A 19584-nucleotide genomic window follows, 5' to 3' on the forward strand; every position below is an offset into this window, starting at 1 on the left:
TGCGTATGCCAGCTCACACCAATGGATGCGGCCATTTTATACCATACACATGTATATGCACGTATGTTATAAAACCAGAGTGCGCATGTCCATGTGTACGCAATTTTATATGGATGTGTGCACAAATGCCGGTTCTACTGTATACGTAGGAGGATTTTACTAGGCACGTGAACTGATGCAAAAACCCATTTAACAAGTTCGTTCCCAGTTTGATCCAGTAAAGGATAAGACTTCCTAAGCCCCATAGCTAGATAGCCTCCCTTTTACCCTATTTTCATCGACCCTTCAAACCTCGCTGACTAGCCCTGATTTTTTTTATTTTAAAACTTACACACCATCCATAGCAGAAGTAAAATTATTTGGTAGGGTACCCTGGCACGAGCTTGCGCGCGTAAATACTTATGCACAGACTTCGTGTTACAGACCAGACTGCCCATTTCCACCCACACCCCACCCCTTTATTGGCCTTTTCGGTTTATCTGCATACCAGGAAATACACATGTACTCAGGGGCTTCATAAAATCCACAATGCACATGCCAGCTCAAGACACACGCCTATCTCCCAGCTTTGGCACGCATAAGGCTTTTAAAATCGACCTTTATGTGCACATATTAGTGAGTATAAATGTGTGTGGGTGATTTTGGAAGGATAATTTTCAAAAACAAAGTATGTTAATACGTGCCCTTTGGAAACTGGTGTAAAATCTGATGAAAAAAGTAGTAATGTGGGCAGTTTCAAAATTGCCCCCCTAATAAATTGTAAAAGTTACAAATGGACTACATCAGTGTTTCCCAACCATCTCCTAGAGGCATACCTAACTGGTCTGGTTTCCAGGAAGTCCGTAATGAATATGCATGAAATAAAATTTGAACACACTGGAGATTCAACGTATGCAAATCTGTCTCTTCCATATTCTTTGTGCTTATCCTGAAAGCCTGACTGGATAAATGTGTCTGTAGGAGAGTGTTGGGAAGCAATGGATGATATGGCTGATGCCATTTTAACTCCTGTGCATGAGTATCTTGCACAGGAAGATACTCAGTTAACTAATCAGTTATGACAAAATTTCTATCAGCAATATTATATCGCATTTGGCTTTATTAGTCATACTTTAGGATGCATTAAATTCATTGCAAGGTATCAGTTTTATAGTTTAAAAACTGATTGAATATTGTTGAATTAATCATAAAACCCCACAATACTCTCACTTCCAAAATTTAGAAATTTCTTTTTAATATATATTCCTCCTCACACTGGATCTAGATAGTAATTGAAGAGTAAGGAGGAAAAAGACTCAGAATAACATCAAGCACAATTGAATCTGAAACCTTGCTCTGTTTCAATCATAGGTCTAAAATAAACTAGGGATGTGCAAAGGGAAGCCATATGTTGCATTCGTGATTCGGATTCGTCGGGGAGCAGATATGTTGCATTCGGCCGTATGGCGCCCCGATGCATTAATACGGCGATTTCTATTCGTGTCCCAGCTAAAATTAAAATTACCTACAACCCCCAACCCTCGTGAACCACCCCAAGACTTACCAAAACTCCCTGGGGGTCCAGCGGGGGGGTCCGGAAGCCATCCCCTGCACTCACACCCTCGGTGCCGGTTTCATCATGGTGCCGATAGCCTTTGTCACAGGGACTAACGGTGCCATTGGTCAGCCCCTGTCACATGGCCATCGGCGCCATCTTGTGCTCCTACCATGTGACAGGAGCTGACCAATGGCACCGGTAGCCCCTGTGACATAGTATGGGCAAAGGCTATCGGTGCCATTTTGAGTACTGGCATCGGATGACCGGAGGGCAGGAGGTCGATCTGGGACCCCCGTTGGATCCCCAGGGACTTTTGGCCACCTTGGGGGGGGCCTCCTGACCACCACAAGACTTGCAAAAAGTCCAGCGGGGGTCCGGGAGCGACCTCCTGCACGCCGACCGTCCGATGCCAGTACTCAAAATGGCGCCGATCACCTTTGCCCTCACTATGTCACAGGTACCGACAGTCGGTCCCTGTGACATAGTGAGGGCAAAGGCGATCTGCTGCCAGTATTCAAAATGGTGCCGATCGCCTTTGCCCTCACTATGTCACAGGGGCCAACGGTACCCTGTGACAATCGGTAAGGGACGCGATCCAATAGGAATTCCACCGATTTATCGTGAAAAATCGGGTTTTTTGTTAGTGCGCAGTAACGAAAGTTAGTGCGCACTAACGGAAGTTAGTGCGCACTATTGGCTAGCTGCCCTCTTATTTATTGATGTTACCAAGGTTCCCACTGAGGTGATGGTTTAATATACGGGGGGGATGGGTGGAAACGGTTGGTAGCTTGACAAAAAAAGTAATGTGATCACTGATCAGTCAATGTGACTAGAACTTGTGCCCTATCCCTGATACAGGGAGTGTTGTGATCTTCCTGCACAGTGCCCTATCCCTGATACCGGGAGTGTTGTGATCTTCCTGCACGCAGTGTCCTATCCCTGATACCGGGAGTGTTGTGATCTTCCTGCACGCAGTGCCCTATCCCTGATACCGGGAGTGTTGTGATCTTCCTACACGCAGTGCCCTATCCCTGATACCGGCGTGTTGTGATCTTTCTGCACGCAGTGCCCTATCCCTGATACCGGGAGTGTTGCGCACTAACCGAAAAACCGATTTTTGTACGAACAGAGCAGAATAATGTCAACTTTGAGCCAAGCAGGGAATCATGATAAGTTTCACCAATTCGCCCACCAATTTGCCCAGTCTACAGCTAGGTCCTCCAGACCCCCATGGTTCTTTAGCCAGAACTACCCCCAGTTAATTCATACCCCTCAAGCACTTAATTAATGGCTGAAAATGGTTTTATGCAGACTTGCACCTCATCCATAGCAGAAGTAAATTTGCACTGAATTGGAACTGGGTGTGCACCCAGGCGTGTAGCTACCTGCATGCATTTCTCTTGGACCCATCTGGATTGTCCATGTCCCGCCCACATTCTGCCCCTTTTTCCCCAACATGAGATACTTATGTATCAGTACATGTGCACTTATGTGGGTGGCTTATAAAATCAGGTGAGCATGCACATATGCTAGATGCTCGTCCATATCCCAGTTTTGGAAAATGTCTGGCTTTTAAACTTCACCTTTTAGAGTTTTAATTGTATGTTTGCTTTATTAAATTGATAAAGCTTGGCAGCTATGCTTCAATAATATAATTTATTCCAACTGGTTATCTCCTTTATCCTGTAGCAAGGAATATTTATGTACCACATAAAGATTCAGCCAATGTTGTCTTTAAGTAGTTTGTTTTTATTCCTAGTTAAGGTGGGTATCTGAGAAGCTAAGGAATTCCTAAGCTGTACCAGCTGTACCATTTGTGAACTTGATGCAAATGCAGTTTAATTATTTTACAACCTCCTTTCTTGTCTCAAAAGTATCAGCTTGGGTAACTATCTTGGACAAAATATAGTAATCACAAATTGCATCTTGTTAGACTTAATCTGTAATGTTCCTTAGAGTCATGGACAATCAGCACGTGAATATTCTATTTGAAATTAACCTGCCATGTTCATTAGGCATATCCTAGGATTGGATTTAAATAAATAAGATCAATTTTCTTCACTTTGTTTCATTAAGACATTCACTTTTACTAAGATAATACAAGAATATAATGTACAAGCCAAATATCATACCTAGACCTTTTTAATCAGATAATATCTGCAGAGTCAACCAGCTCATTCCATTTTGAAATCTCAAAGCTGTCCCCCAATATTTCTTTCTTGTACCTTCTGTTCATGTAAGTCATCTACCCCATCATTCATCATGGTGTTAACAACTAAGGGGCAGATTTTAAAAGGGTTATGCGCGTATATTACGCGCATAACCCCGAAAACCTGCTCCTGCACACGCCGAGCCTATTTTTTTTTTTAAAATTTTATTTTTATTAAGCATTTTCATTTTCCAAAAGGATATTACACAGCCATTATCAGAAATACATATATCTACTATGACAACTTATAAATTAATTTATAATTTATAAATTATAAACTTGTTAATTAACCTTTTTCATAGTGTTTAGTAATCCTTTGTTTATTAAATATGTTCAATGTATTTGACTTAGGAAACCTATTTTCCTGCATACTCTGTTTTTAATGTAAACCGGTATGATTTGTATCTGATACAAGAATGTCGGTATATAAAAATGCAAAATAAATAAATAAATAAATAAAGGCAAAGTCATTACAAATAAATGCTGTGAGACCTAGAATATAGTTTATCAGAAATTAAAGATACTGGCAAAAGAAGAAAAGAGCAGATTGCTATAGTAATTCAACTTAAACATTTGTGTCAAAACCATATACATTTATTCCTTCCCCTAAATAACTAAGGGGAAACTTGGAGTTAGGAATCCAGGTATGAGCGAAGTTGTTCGGGCAAATTAAAAACATACCTCATATTTTGATGTAGTACTATACAACGGCATGGGAAACGCAAAATAAACTTGGCCCCTCGTTGTATGACTCTATCCCTCATTGAGAGAAACTCTCTTCTTCTTAGCTGAGTGTTAAAGGATATATCAGGGAAGATTCTGATAGGTTGACCATGAAAATTAACATTTTGATATTTAGGGGCGGATTTTCAGAGCCCTGCTCGCGTAAATCCGCCCAAAACCGGGCGGATTTACGCGAGCAGGGCCCTGCGCGCCGGGAAGCCTATTTTACATAGGCCTCCCGGCGCGCGCAGAGCCCCGGGACTCGCGTAAGTCCCGGGGTTCTCGGAGGGGGGGCGTGTCGGGGGGCGGGCCCGGTCGTCGCGGCGTTCCGGGGGCGTGTCGGCAGCGTTTTGGGGGCGGGTACGGGGGCGTGGCTACGGCCCGGGGGCATGGCCGCGCCCTCCGTACCCGCCCCCAGGTCGCGGCCCGGCGCGCAGCAGGCCCGCTGGCGCGCGGGGATTTACGTCTCCCTCCGGGAGGCATAAATCCCCCGACAAAGGTAAGGGGGGGGTGTAGACAGGGCCGGGTGGGTGGGTTAGGTAGGGGAAGGGAGGGTAAGGTGAGGGGAGGGCAAAGGAAAGTTCCCTCCGAGGCCGCTCCGATTTCGGAGCGGCCTTGGAGGGAACGGGGGGAGGCAGCGTGGCTCGGGGCGCGCAGGCTATACAAAATCGATAGCCTTGCGCGCGCCGATCCAGGATTTTAGTGGATACGCGCGGCTCCGCGCGTATCTACTAAAATCCAGCGTACTTTTGCTTGAGTCTGATGCGCAAGCAAAAGTAGGCTGATCGCGCTTCTTTTAAAATCTACCCCTTAAAGTATAATCTAAGAATTAAATCTCTCTGAGAGATATCTATAAATTGCACTATTAAAGTAGCTCTCGTCTTGATCTCCATATCTGATGATTTCTCTAATAACTCTGATAAATCTGTATCTTTCTTTTGATCTCCCTGAGTCTGATCTTGTGTACCTACAAGAGGTACAGGCTGAGAAATATAATATATCCTAGATATTAATGGTATTGTTACTTCTGTATATTTCAATACATTAGTAAGGTAACTCCTAAATAATTCCTTGGGAGATAGTAAATGAGTCTTAGGAAAGTTTAAGATTCTCAAATTGACTCTCTTAATTTGATTTTCTAATTGCTCAATTTTCTCTGCGTGAATCTTTTCAGATTTAATTAAATTCACTTGAACATTTTCTATCTCATTTTCTATCTCATTCTCTATCATTTTCTATCTCAAATCTATAAATAAATAAATAATAAAATTAGTTTTAGCTCCCAAGTTAGTTACCAAACCATCCATCTGTTCTATTTTTGTTTGCATTACCTTGTTATTACTCAAGCCATCTTGAACAAGTTTAGCCAATTCGTTAATTGATTTCTGCATGGAAAAAATCATGCTCCCAGAACCTATTTTAAATAGGCCCGGTGACGCGCGCAAGCCCTGGGACGCGTGTAAGTCCTAGGGCTTGAAAAAATGGGTGGGGAGTGGGTGGTGTGGAGTCGGGGATTAGATGGGGCCAGCGGCTTCTCCACTGCTGCTGGGCCTGGGGATCGCGTGCCGGCACTTGGCTGGCGCGCGCAACCTATGCCTGCCCAGAGGAAGGTGTAAATAAAAAAAATTAAGGTAGGGGGGGATTTAGGTAGGGCTGGGGGCGGGTTAGATAGGAGAAGGGAGGGGAAGGTGGGGGGGCGGAAGGAAAGTTCCCACCGAGGCCACGGGAGTAAAAGCTCTACAACGATTCCTAGGATTTGCAAACTTCTATAGATAATTCATTCCTCATTATTCCCTTAGGGTTGCACCCCTTACTGCCCTTACCAAGAAGGGAACTGATGCCAGAGTATGGCCCAAGGCAGCCTGTCAAGCTTTTGAGGACCTAAAGAAGGCTTTCCTGCTAGACACTTGCTTACACCATCCGGACCCACAACGCCCCTTTAGGGTAGATGTGGATGCCTCCAACACAGTGGTAGGGGCAGTACTCAGTCAGACCTCCAGCAAGGGGAGGTTACTTCCATGCTCTTATTTCTCCAAGAAATTCTCAGCAGCCGAGCGTAACTACAGCATAGGAGACAAAGAACTCCTGGTGATCAAGTTAGCTTTTGAAGAGTGGCGACAATGGCTAGAGGGGGCGATTCACCCCATCATGGTCTACATGGATCATAAGAACTTAGAATTTCTATGTCAAGCCCAACGACTAAATCCCAGACAGGCCCGTTGGTCCCTCTTCTTCAATCGCTTTAATTTCACTTTTCGCTATAGACCAGCAACCAAGAATATCCAAGCGGATGCCTTGTCCAGAACCACCGAACAAGAGGGAGAGGGGGACTCACCCCAGTACATCCTGGATCCAGCAAAAGTCAACATAGCAAGCACGGGTTTAAATCCCTTGGGCAAAACAGTGGTCCCATGGCAGTTACGAAAGAAGGTATTACTATGGGCTCATGTCTCCCTCACCGGTGGACATGCTGGTCGGGAACGAGAATTGGAACTCCTGACCCATTACTGGTGGCCTTGGATGAGGCATGATGTCCGTACCTATGTCAGTTCCTGCCCTACCTGTGCCAGCAGAAGCCCTTGCCGGGGCAACCATGGGGACTTCTGCAACCTTTGCCTATCCCCGTAGAACCCTGGACACATCTAACCACGGACTTTGTGGTTGATCTGCCATCTTCAGAGGGGAAGACTGTCATTTGGGTCACAGTGGACTGTTTCTCCAAGATGGCTCATTTCATCCCACTTCCCAAGCTACCATCAGCACCGGAACTGGCTCAACTCTTCACATAGCATATCTTCAGGGTACATGGTCTGCCGCAGAATATAGTCTTGGACAGAGGATCGCAATTCACTGCCCATTACTGGAAGGCATTGTGTAAGAAATTTGGAGTCCAGTTAAATCTGACCACAGCTTTCCATCCTTAAAGAAATGAACAGACTGAGCGCATGAATCGCTCTTTGAAAACCTTCCTTCACACCTTTGCTACTAAAAAACAGGATAATTGGGTAACATTACTGCCATGGGCCGAATTCTCATATAATAATCATACCCATTCAGCCACAGGGAAGTCTCCCTTTCAAGTAGTTTACGGTAAGCAACTCAAGCCACCATTACCTCTGCCAGTAACCGTTCCATCACCAGCGGCTCAACTGTCAGCTCAACAGCTGCATAACTTCTGGAACTCCATTCGGAACAGACTATCAGAGTCGGTGAAGTCCGCAAAATAATATGCCGACCGGCATCATCAACCAGCACCAGTGTTTCTAACAGGTGACAGAGTCTGGTTAAGCACCAAGAACATACATCTTCGGTTACCGTCCAGGAAATTGGCTCCTAAGTTCTGTGGACCATTCAGAGTCGCAGAGAGAGTAGGGATGGTTTCCTATCGCTTACCTCTTCCCACTCAATTGTGAATTCACAATGTGTTTCATGTCTCCTTACTCAAACCAGTAATTCTTTCTAGGTTTCATCGTAGACCGCCAGATCCGACAGAGACTCCTGCCACAGATGGAGCAATGTATCAAGTTCGAGAGGTCCTAGATGTATGATTTCACCATCGTCGATGGGAATACTTGCTAGCCTAGGAGGGATGCGGCCCTGAAGAGAACACCTGGGAGCCCGCTCGTAACATCTTGGACAAATCTCTTCTGCAACAGTTCCACCTGGATCATCCTGGTAAACCAGGGCCTCTGAGGAGGGGGCATAAGAGGAGTAGTACTGTTGTGGTCCCGGTCGCTGGACTCGCGACCTCTTTTCTGCCCTAAGTTCCGCGACGGGGTCCAGTGTTTTCCGGGCCTTCTCAGGCCTTTCCGTGGCAGCGTCCTCACAAGGGAGATGCTGCCGAGCTCCGCTGCCAAGCTCCGGCCCCCTTAGGCACACGCGCACGAGGGGGAGCCTTTTAAAGGTACAGTGGCGTGAAACCGCGACCGGCCCCTAAGATGACGTCAGACGCCAGCAGGATATTTAAACCTGGCTTCTAAATGAAGACTTTGCCTTGCAACAGGCTTCACTCCTCAGAGTTACTAGTTGCCTTGCATTCCTGTGTTCCTGCTTCTGCTTCCATGTCCCTGATCCAGCTCCTGTATTCCTGATCCAGCTCCTGTGTTCCTGCTTCAGCTCTTGTGTTCCTGATCCAGCTCCTGAGCCCCTGAACCTTGCTCTGCTACAGCTCCAGTTTCTTCTCCTGTTTCAGGTTTCCTGATCTTAGGACTGACTCCCTGGTATTTGATCCGGTACGTCTTCTGTCCCCTTGTCTACTGCCTGCCCCGATCTTGGACTGCTTCTACGGACTATAGCCTGCTCCGGGAGACCTCTCCTAAGCCCCAGCAGCCCAGGTCCTCATGGGCTCCTCCCAGGGGGACCGCGGGCTTCCAAGAGTGAAGTACCTGCCTGGTCTCCCGGCTCCATGCCGCCACCCAGCCATTCTTCACCGCGGAGACTCGTTATCCTTCTATCCACCATCCGCACGGCCGGCCCAAGGGTCCACCACTCCAGCAACAACACAATTACTTGAATTGTAATAATAAACCAGCCCAGGATTAGTAGGACTAAGAATGAACTTTTACCTTATGCATGAAACTGGTTGGAAATGCAGAGATTGAGCTGTATTAAGCCTTGCTAAATACCTGTTTCAAACTGTTACTTCTATGCTTGACTGTTAGCTGCTACTGAATAAAAAGAATTTGGGGAATTGAATTGTGGCTTGGTTTGGAGTCATTACTAAGGTCTGGAATAGTGAAAGGGTTTTGGGAAATAGAAGTAGAACATTTTAAGAGTTGCCACAAGAAGATGAAAGTCCAGTTCCAGGCTTTGTGTTTGATTTAAAAAGGGGAGATACCCACACTGTTGTCAAAGACATGGTGAAGCTGAAAATATTGCAATTCAGTCTTCTTTATAGAGCCTTGCTTACTGATTGAGACTGGTGTTAGACTCGGGACACACAGGATTATCCTCAGGCTAGGGATAAGAACCCCTTTGATTTATTGTCAGAGGTTTAAGACTTATTGTAAGGGAGATTCTGGTAACAGAAAACCCACTTATTTATAGAGGGCACTCCACCTCCTTAAAATCCTAAGAACCATAATTTGAAATTGCTTACTTTAACTGTAACATAGTGTTTTTCTTAGGTAGTATGCAATCAGCCCTATAGACACACTGAAACCACTCCCCAAGTCACAGGTGGCCAACTTCAGTCGTCAAGAGCCATCTACAGGCCAGGTTTTCAGGATTATCTTCAATGAATATGCATGAGATAGATTTGTATACAATATAGGCAGTGCATATCAATCTATCTCATGCATACATTGTGGATATCCTGAAAACCTGGCCTGTTTGTCGCTCGAGGACCAATGTCGGCCATCCCTGCTCTGGTGCTTACCGAAATTCTAAGGGAAAGGCTGACCTATCTAATGCAATACTTCCTCAGTTTTCCTATAAAAACCCAACTCACTTCAGAGAAAAACCGAATAAAAATAAAATCTTATAGCAGCTTATGTTAAAAAAAATAAATAAATAGAAACGTTAAAGCATAAAGCTAATAGGAAGTGCAAGATTTATACAATAAATATGATATGAAAAGAATAGCAACATTACAGGGTCATTCATCAAAATGCATTATGGCATTAACCCATGCAATTTATACTAGTTCTCTCGCCCTAGATTGATGGTACCCTGTTATAGAGCCATCAAGCTTGGGCGAGAGAACATAGAAATATCATCTTTGTGAAACTTTCCTCATTCCAAATAACGTCAAATCTTCACCGAGGTGTACTATGCTGTTCATACATCTTGCTCTGCATGTAAAACTGGCCCCTAAACCCTAAACCACCACCAATACCTCACCTCAAGCTATTAGCTGGCCTTCCTATAGAGATATAAATAGTTGACTACTATGAAGGCCTTGCAGATATGCTCACTCTCAGTCTCTCTCTCTCAAAATAAAAGTATCACAGGATGCAAGAAGTTTACTGCACCTATTCTAAAATTACCATAAACACACACCCTTTTCTTATCACATGCATTATTATCAAATTTTGATGAATCTAGGGGTTAGTTAGATTTTTAGACTTACGTACAAAAAGCATATGAAGTTGGAAGATCTATGTAATAATTTAGATATAAGGGTTAAAGTATAGGATCAGGGGTTACTCATTACTCTATAATGGAAATTTCTTCATTATCAAGACCCAGGGAAGAAAAGCATAGGCAAAAAAATAAAAGCAAGAAAGGAAAGAATTTTAAGTGGAATCTGAAGAGAGTGAAGTATCACTAGATGGTTACTGAATCAACATCTATGGCTTCCTTAATGTATAAGCATGATTAAACTACTTATTTATTTTTGCTCTTACTCAAAATTATACTGATAAGACCTATCCAAGTTCTGACATCAAAAAAGGCAAATTATACTGCCTTTATATACTTGTACAATGAAGGACCTGTCTCACATCCAAACACATTTTATGGCTCAGAGAGGTTTTGTTTAACATTATTTTATATTAGAGAGCTTTACGTGGGTAGAGATATTAATCTCATATTGACTAACACTTTTAAAGTCATCTATACATTTAAATGTTTATTTTTTCAAAAGAAGAAAATATCATTTTCCCATTCACAGTAGTTTACTGAAGCAGTGAATGTATCATGATATCCCTTTTCAGAACAGAATAAGAAATGTTTCACCAGTCAGATTGCTTAGTTGTTGGATATTCTCACTACCTTATTAATTTCACAAGTTCTGTCTTCATAACTGTGATGAAAACTTGGTGAATATAAGCCTTGTGTTAATTGTTCTTGCATGATCCTCTTCAACATAAGTTTTGAGTCTGGCTCTGTTTGCTTTGTTAAGTGCAATTGAATAGATTTCAAAAATTTGCTTTATCTAATATGCCTTTTTGTTTGTTTTATGTCACATAGGTTCTTGAAGAAAAAATGACATTTGAATGCAAATGTCATGGTGTTTCAGGCTCTTGCACAACTAAGACCTGTTGGACAACACTCCCTAAATTCAGAGATATTGGATGTATTTTAAAAGAAAAATATAACAAAGCAGTGCATGTTGAGGTGCTGCGGGCCAATCGACTACGGCAGCCAACATTCCTCAAGATCAAAAAGACCAGGACCGATCAAAAGCCCATGGAAACTGATTTGGTGTATATTGAGAGGTCTCCAAACTACTGCGAAGAAGACTCTACCACAGGGAGTGTGGGAACCCAGGGACGACTATGTAATCGCACTTCCCTGCACGTCGATGGCTGTGACCTGATGTGCTGTGGACGGGGTTACAACACACACCAGTACACAAAAGTGTGGCAGTGTCATTGCAAGTTTCACTGGTGCTGTTTTGTGAAATGTAACACATGTAGCGAACGAACAGAAGTGTTCACATGCAAATAACAGAGCATGGTGGAAATAGCCAGAACAACAACAACAAAAAACTAACATGGAAATCACGGTAGCAGGAAGTGACTGGCAACAAACGAGGACAGCATCATTTTGCACATCTTTAATTTTCTTTTCAGAAAATGAATCCCCAATCCCTGTTACCCAACCCAACACCTCCTCCTAGATATTGTATCTTGGCTGGTTGTGGTGTGATCTATCTGGAAACGAGGGTAAAGTGGATAAAGGTGGTGCTGTTGATGAACTTATGCAGCTGTGTTTCTTAAAAATGACCACTGGGTGTTGTAGAATGTTCAAAATTGATTTTTTTTTAAGTTATACATATCAGAAAGGCTGGCTGATTTACAACTCCCAAGATGCTTAAAAGAACACAACCACCTTTTGCAAATTTCACAAGAACTATAATTTTGTTTTTGTTGTACGTTTTTAGAAAAATAAACATTTATGGACAGAAAAAGGAATGGCAGAACTAACATTGCTGCATTATTACAATTTTTTTAAAGGCAGGTATGATTAAAATTAGGGCTGACAATAAGGGGAAAAATAGAAAGGAGATAAAGAGACTTAGTCTTTAAAAAAAGATCAGAATTTATGTCAGCTGCCAGTAACACTGGAACTGTTTGAATGAACATTAAAATTATTATTATTTATGTTTAAATAGTATCAAATTCTAAGCACTAACGGGTAGCTGTGTCTTCTGTACTAAATGTAAACTTATTAGATTTCAGACTATGATTCTTATATTTGGTAATCCCTAAGTATTTCATTGCTACTGAATTGTTGCTACAAATGGGTTTTGCAACACTTATCAGAGTGAGGCAAAAAAAACCTTGCAGACCTGTTGATACAGACATTCTGTAAAATCTCCTTTCTTTCATCCTTCCTCCATTGGCAATGCAAAACCTGGATTGTGGACCGTCTCTTTCCAAACTGGTGAGAGCAAAAAACATACACTACAATAGAAAATAAAAATTTCATGCATTGACAGAATCTTCCAAGCTTTTAATGATTATTTGGTGGTGCACATTTCTTTTAACTCCCATTTATCCATTTTTAACATTCTGAAAGGGGATGCAGTTGTGTTAAGGTGGCACATTAAACAGGTGAGTTCATCTTTAATTCCACAACTTAATTTGTAAGTAAATATAGAGTGAAAGCAAAGAATATCAGAAGAACCAATCCTACCTTTGGCCTGGATTTTCTAAGGTCGCAGACCTTAGAGAATCTGGCGGTAACGGGGGCGGGGGGCGGACCTGCGAAAGCCGGCAGCGATCGCACCTCCGCGGTGTGATCGCTGCCGGCTTTCGCATCCAATAGCGCCATCATAAAAGGTAGTGCTATTGGGCGCGCTACTGGCAGTGAAAAGGGTTCTTACCTTTTCGCCACCATCGAAGTTTCCTCCAAGTCCACCCCAACGGCGTGCCAACTCCTCCTCTTCCGGGGTCAACTCCACCCCGATCTAGCTATCGCACGCGAAAAGGGACTCTTTGCATGCGAAAAGTCCCTTTTCATGTGTGATACGCTACAAAAATGATCCCCTATAATTGTTCAGGTCAGAAAAAAAGTAGCAAAGAAAATAAAACCATTCATTGCTCTCACTAAAAGCCAGTTTTGTAACTGAGTTACTTTGTACGTAAGTGCAGAAATAATCAGCTGCCAGTAGACAGTAGATTGTAACTATCTGGAAATAAATAATTTATTAGGAAATGCATTTAAGCCTTTGCTGTCATTAAAAACCAGTTAACTCTGAACCTATACACTGTATGTCAGTTTGATAACTCATCTTTCATTGCAAGACAGAGGTGCAAATTTATTTCCTATATAAAAATACATTACTTAACAATACTCTCAATCAAAATACTTTTTCTGTGGTTTCTTTGCCATTATTGCTAAGTTTTTATGTAATGCAATATGCCTCAGGAACAAACTTGAAGGTGAATATTCAAAATGTTATCTGCATAAAATTTAGCATATAGGCATGTTTTGGGGGGTTTTTTCATACTCAATATGACATCAATATGAAATTACCTTTAGATTAACTCTAAGAACTATAAAGGAATCCCAACATTCATAAATTTCTAATATATCTCATGGATGACCTTCATAACACCCTGCAGTGTTTTGGGTATTACTGCTCCATTATTTAACTGCTAAAGGGCCATTTTTAATCATTGGTCGTATACTGTCCAGCGCTCAAAAATATTTTTTCATTTGCTTTTTTTGAAATATATTAAAAATCAATATTATATAGAAATCATAACGCACATTAGTTTCAAAGTGCTTGCCTTTCACCAATATCACAACTCTATTGATTTAGATTCAGAAGTTGTGATATTTATGAGTTATAGTTCTTAGAGTTAATCTAAAGGTAATTTCATATTGATGTCATATTGAGTATTAGGGATGTGAATCGTTTTTTGACGATTTAAAATATCGTCCGATATATTTTAAATGGTCAAAAAATCGTTAGGGCCACGATACAATACCAATTCCCCCGATTTATCGTTAAAAAATCGTAAATCGGGGGAAGGGGGAGGGCAGGAAAACCGGCACACTAAAACCCCCTAAAACCCACCCCCGACCCTTTAAATTAAATCCCCCACCCTCCCGAACCCCCCCCCCCCCAATGCTTTAAATTACCTGGGGATCTGGCGGTGGTCCAGAATGGCGGCGGTCCGGAATGGCCCCCTCAATAGAATCGTGTTGTCTTCAGCCGGCGCCATTTTTCAAAATGGCCGCTGCAAAATGGCGGCGGCCATAGACAAAAACGATTCGACGGAGGAGGTCGTTCCGGACCCCCGCTGGACTTTTGGCAAGTCTTGTGGGGGTCAGGAGGCCCCCCCAAGCTGGCCAAAAGTTTCCTGGGAGTCCAGCGGGGTTCCGGGAGCGATTTCTCGCCGCGAATCGTTTTTGTACGGAAAATGGCGCCGGCAGGAGATCGAGTGCAGGAGGTCGTTCAGCGGCGGTCCGGAACCCCCGCTGAACGACCTCCTGCAGTCGATCTCCTGCCGGCGCCATTTTCCGTACGAAAACGATTCGCGGCGAGAAATCGCTCCCGGAACCCCGCTGGACACCCAGGAAACTTTTGGCCAGCTTGGGGGGGCCTCCTGACCCCCACAAGACTTGCCAAAAGTCCAGCGGGGGTCCGGAACGACCTCCTCCGTCGAATCGTTTTTGTCTATGGCCGCCGCCATTTTGCGGCGGCCATTTTGAAAAATGGCGCCGGCTGAAGACAACACGATTCTATTGAGGGGGCCGTTCCGGACCGCCGCTGTTCTGGACCACCGCCGGATCCCCAGGTAATTTAAAGCATTTGGGGGGGGGTTCGGGAGAGGTGGGGGATTTAATTTAAAGGGTCGGGGTGGGTTTTAGGGGGGTTTAGTGTGCCGGCTCACGATTTTAACGATTTTTCACGATAGTTTACACACCCAAACGGCAACAATACGATTCCCTCCCCCTCCCAGCTGAAATCGATCGTTAAGACGATCGAGGACACGATTCACATCTCTATTGAGTATATAGTTTTGCAATCGTCAAAATCTTAGAGTATTTTTCATTTTTTTTTTCATGTCATTTTCATTTTGTATTTTTTTGCTTGATTTAGGGGATCATTTTTTTGAAGCTAGCACACGCGAAAAGGGACGTTTCGCACGTGGAAAGTCCCTTTTCACGTGTGATAGCTAAAAAGGGGTGGAGTCAGGGTGGTGTCTCCCTGGAAGAGGAGTCAGGGCGGATGCCGTGAAGACAGCGTGGACGGCGAAAAGGTAAGGAGCCTTTTTGCTGCCCATTTCGCACCCAAAGTGCCACCTTTTATGATGGCGCTATTGGGTGCGAAAGCCAGCAGTGATCGCACCACAGAGGTGTGATCGCTGCTGGCTTTTGTAGGCCCGCCCCCCTGCACTGTGCGATTCACGCCGCTGCGGTGTTTTAGAAAATATAGGCCTTAGTTTTAAAATGGTTCATAGGTTTTTTTCATTTTCTCTAATTTTGTAGTTAGAGCGCACTAACTGGACTTAGGAAGTACATGAAATTTTAAAAAATGAACAAAATTTTGGCATTTTGTCTTTTGTTTCATGGTTCCATCAAAATGAAATGAAATAGACAATGCACATCCCTAGTAATTAGCCTCTACTCAAATTTTCTATACTTTATAAAAGTAAAAAATACACACATATTTTTACTTTTACGCTCACATATACATATATAAAAAAGGGGCGGTCTAGGGGTGTTGCTATTTTAAGTCACGTGTGTACATTTTACAATTTACTTGCATATTTTTATGCCTGCCAGTGATATTCAACATGATTATTGTGTAGTACTGAATGGGTGGGAAGGCTGGGTGAATTGGGGGGGTTCATGCTAACTGTTAAACTGGTTAATTTCATTTATATGCAAATGTTTTAAAATCAGCTGACATGCCTTTACATCAGCACTTATGCAAGTAAGTCCTACTTTACTTTTGCATGTAAAATATACGCACATATATTTTTAAAATATGTAGGAAAAGTACACACGTTCAATGCACTGATATAGATGGTATTAATATTCTGTATGTATTCACACATAAGCATAGATACATGCATATGGTGTAGGCTAAAAATATGCATATTTTTTAATATGCACATTTGTGATAAGCGCGAGTTATAGAATACTATGGTAAAACTACATGTGGCCATATATATGTGTGTATGCCACTGCATGAAGTTGTTTGAAAGTTATCCTCCCTGATTTTAAATTCTCTGGGGATAGAGAAATACCTTATCTATTTTTTTTTTAATTTATATTTTATTGAGTTTAACATGTACCACAACAACCATCAATATTGAAATCCAGATAAAATAAACCATTTAACATTCCAATAATACGTAGAATTCCATATATTAAACATCAAAACATCATTGTAACTATGAATTCCCCTCCCCCCCCCCCCTTGAAGAAGTATATATTCCCTTGTATATGTATTATTCATTTTCATTTGTGGAACACAGGAACAGCAATCACAAGTGGAGCAAGTGAGAACGACATGAGATAGTGGCTGAGAAAATAATGAAAAATTGTGATGGGTCATGGAACAGATGAATGAGTAGTAGTATGAGTGAGACTACATTTTTAATGGGCCAGTACATTGTCGTCCAACCAGATTATAATGAGAATACCCATTACCCTTGCTACCTTTGAGATAGCCAAACCTCTAGTGGTTGCCAAATTGACATATATCTCCGGTTCAACTGGTTTGTATTAGCGAGAGATGTGAATCGTGTGCCAGATCGTCTTAACAATCAGATTCAGCTGGGGGGGGGAAATCTGATCGTTAAGATATGTGAATTGGAATCATTTCCGATTCCAATTCACATCGCTAATTTTTTTTTAGGGAGGCCCGCGCCGCTAAAAAAAAAAACCCCACCGGACCCTTTAAATCGACCCCACCCTCCCGACCCCCCAAAAACCTTTTAAAATTTACCTGGTGGTCCAGGGGGGCCTCGGGGGGCCTCGGGGAGAGATCCAGGGGGGCCTCGGGGAGAGGAGAGATCCAGGGGGGCCTCGGGGAGAGATTTCCCATTCCCAGGCATCACCTGTTCTAAAAAAAAATGGCACCGATGCCCCTTTGCCCTTACCATGTGACAGGGTATCCGTGCCATTGGCAGATGGCGCCGGCCATCCAGTGCTCCTACCATGTGACAGGGGCCGGCCAATGGCACAGATACCCTGTCACATGGTAAGGGCAAAGGGGCATCGGCGCCATTTTTTTTTAGAACAGGTGATGCCTGGGAACGGGAAATCTCTCCCCGAGGCCCCCCTGGATCTCTCCTCTCCCCGAGGCCCCCCTGTATCTCTCCCCGAGGCCCCCCGAGGCCCCCCTGGACCACAAGGTAAATTTTAAAAGGTTTTGGGGGGGTCGGGAGGGTGGGGTCGATTTAAAGGGTCGGGTGGGGGTTTTTTTTAACGGCATGGGCCTCCCTAAAAAAAAAGGGTCGGGAGGGTGGGGGAGGCTAAGGGGGGTCAATTTAAAGGGTCGGGTGGGCTTTTTTTTTTATCGGGCCATCGGCGCCATTTTAATTAGTGGCAGCCAAAATGGTGCCGATGGCCCGAGAGTGGGAGATTGCACCGGGACCCCCCCCCCCCCCCCACTGGACCACCAGGTAATTTAACATTTTGGGGGGGTTCGGGAGGGTGGGGGAGGGTAAGGAATTGGTTTTAAAGGGTCGGGGTGGGTTTAGGGGTTGTTTTGGTGTGCCGGTTTTCCCGCCCTCCCCCAAATAATTCCCATGCCCTATTTAACGATAAAATACAAATGCCCCTGATGATAAATCAGGGGCATTTGTATTGTATCGTGCACTCTAACGATTTAGGACGATTTTAAAATTATCTGACGATAATTTTAATCTTTCAAAAACGATTCACATCCCTAGGCAGCAGTTCATATTCATATACTATGTATGTGTGAGAGAGAAACATACATTTGTGCACAGACTATTTTATCATTATACTTGAACTCAGTCTATTTAATGTACCTATCCTTTGGTACATCTTATCTGGTTTATACTCAATGTGCTTTTCCTTTGGGATATCTTGCCTTGTTCATATGTTTGACATGAGAGTTCTCAGATTGTTAATTGTTGTTTTTCTTCAATGTCTTCAATAGTTTTATGTAACATGTTGTTATAATTTGTAAACCGGAGTAAAGGCTACTCTGCTCTACCTCGGTATATAAAAAAATGCTAAATAAATAAAATAAATAAATAAATACTATGAGGGATAATAAGACAGGAAAAACTAAGGGGTAGATTTTTTTAAAAAGCGCGTTCACGTACTTTTGTTTGCGCACCAGGCTCAAACAAAAGTACGCTGGATTTTAGAAGATACGCGCATAGCCGCACGTATCTTCTAAAATCCTGGATTGGCGCGCGCAAGGCTGCCGATTTTGGGCAGCCGGCGCGCGCCAAGCCGCGCAGCCTGTCTCCGTTCCCTCCGAGGCCGCTCCAAAATCGGAGCGGCCTCGGAGGGAACTCTCTTTCGCCCTCCCCTCACCTTCCCCTCCCTTCCTCTACCTAACCCACCCCCCCGGCCCTATCTAACCCCCCCCCCTTACCTTTGTCCGTAGATTTACGCCTGCGAGAAGCAGACGTAAATCTACGCGCGCCAGCGGAGTGCTGGCGCGCCGTGCTCCGACCCAGGGGCTGCTCCAAAGGCCTGGACCACGCCTCCGGGCCGGCGCCACGCCCCGCCCCCGCCCCCGAAACGCCACGCCCCGTTCCCGAAACGCCGCGTCATCGGGTCCCGCCCCCGACACGCCCCCTCCCAGGACCTACGCGCATCACGGGGTTCTGCGCGCACCGGCGGCCTATGGAAAATAGGCGCGCCGGCGTGCAAGGCCCTGCTCGCGTAAATCCGGGCGGATTTACGCGAGCAGGGCTTTTAAAATCCGCCCATAAGTTTGTGCCACTTCCATGCTGCTAACTCTGCTTGTCAAGTTGGCAATACGTTCAATGCCCTAACGTGAACTCAATCTATCAACTTGATTAAATATCTATCTGTCATGCATACACAATCAGTATTAAAATGATATTGATAAGTGGTACAGTACCTCTGTAGCAAGGTGTTTACAAGGTCTATTGGGTTTAGGGTTGCCAGCCAATCTGTAACCAGGCAAACTGTGTCCTAGATTCTAATTTAAGGCTCCTAAGCTCCTGTTTTCCTGGGGCTGGGTAGAGTGCCC

The 19584-nt window shown here is 43.8% G+C and overlaps 1 protein-coding gene across 5 annotated transcripts in view; it reads left to right on the top strand.

Annotated features, from left to right (window-relative positions):
• Positions 1 to 12857, top strand: part of WNT7B (Wnt family member 7B) — a 574266-nt gene extending 561409 nt beyond the window's left edge. For 3 of the 5 annotated variants that reach the window (XM_029600051.1, XM_029600050.1, XM_029600052.1), the window contains one exon: positions 11382 to 12857. In XM_029600051.1, the coding sequence (XP_029455911.1) occupies positions 11382 to 11861 (480 nt within the window). In that variant the 3' untranslated portion in view covers positions 11862 to 12857. The remainder of the gene's footprint in view (positions 1 to 11381) is intronic. The other 2 variants (XR_003856461.1, XM_029600053.1) reach the window with 2 other exon arrangements.
• The last annotated feature ends 6727 nt before the right edge of the window (positions 12858 to 19584 follow it).

Source organism: Rhinatrema bivittatum, chromosome 4 (genome assembly GCF_901001135.1).
Source record: "Rhinatrema bivittatum chromosome 4, aRhiBiv1.1, whole genome shotgun sequence".
Lineage (NCBI taxonomy): Eukaryota > Metazoa > Chordata > Amphibia > Gymnophiona > Rhinatrematidae > Rhinatrema > Rhinatrema bivittatum.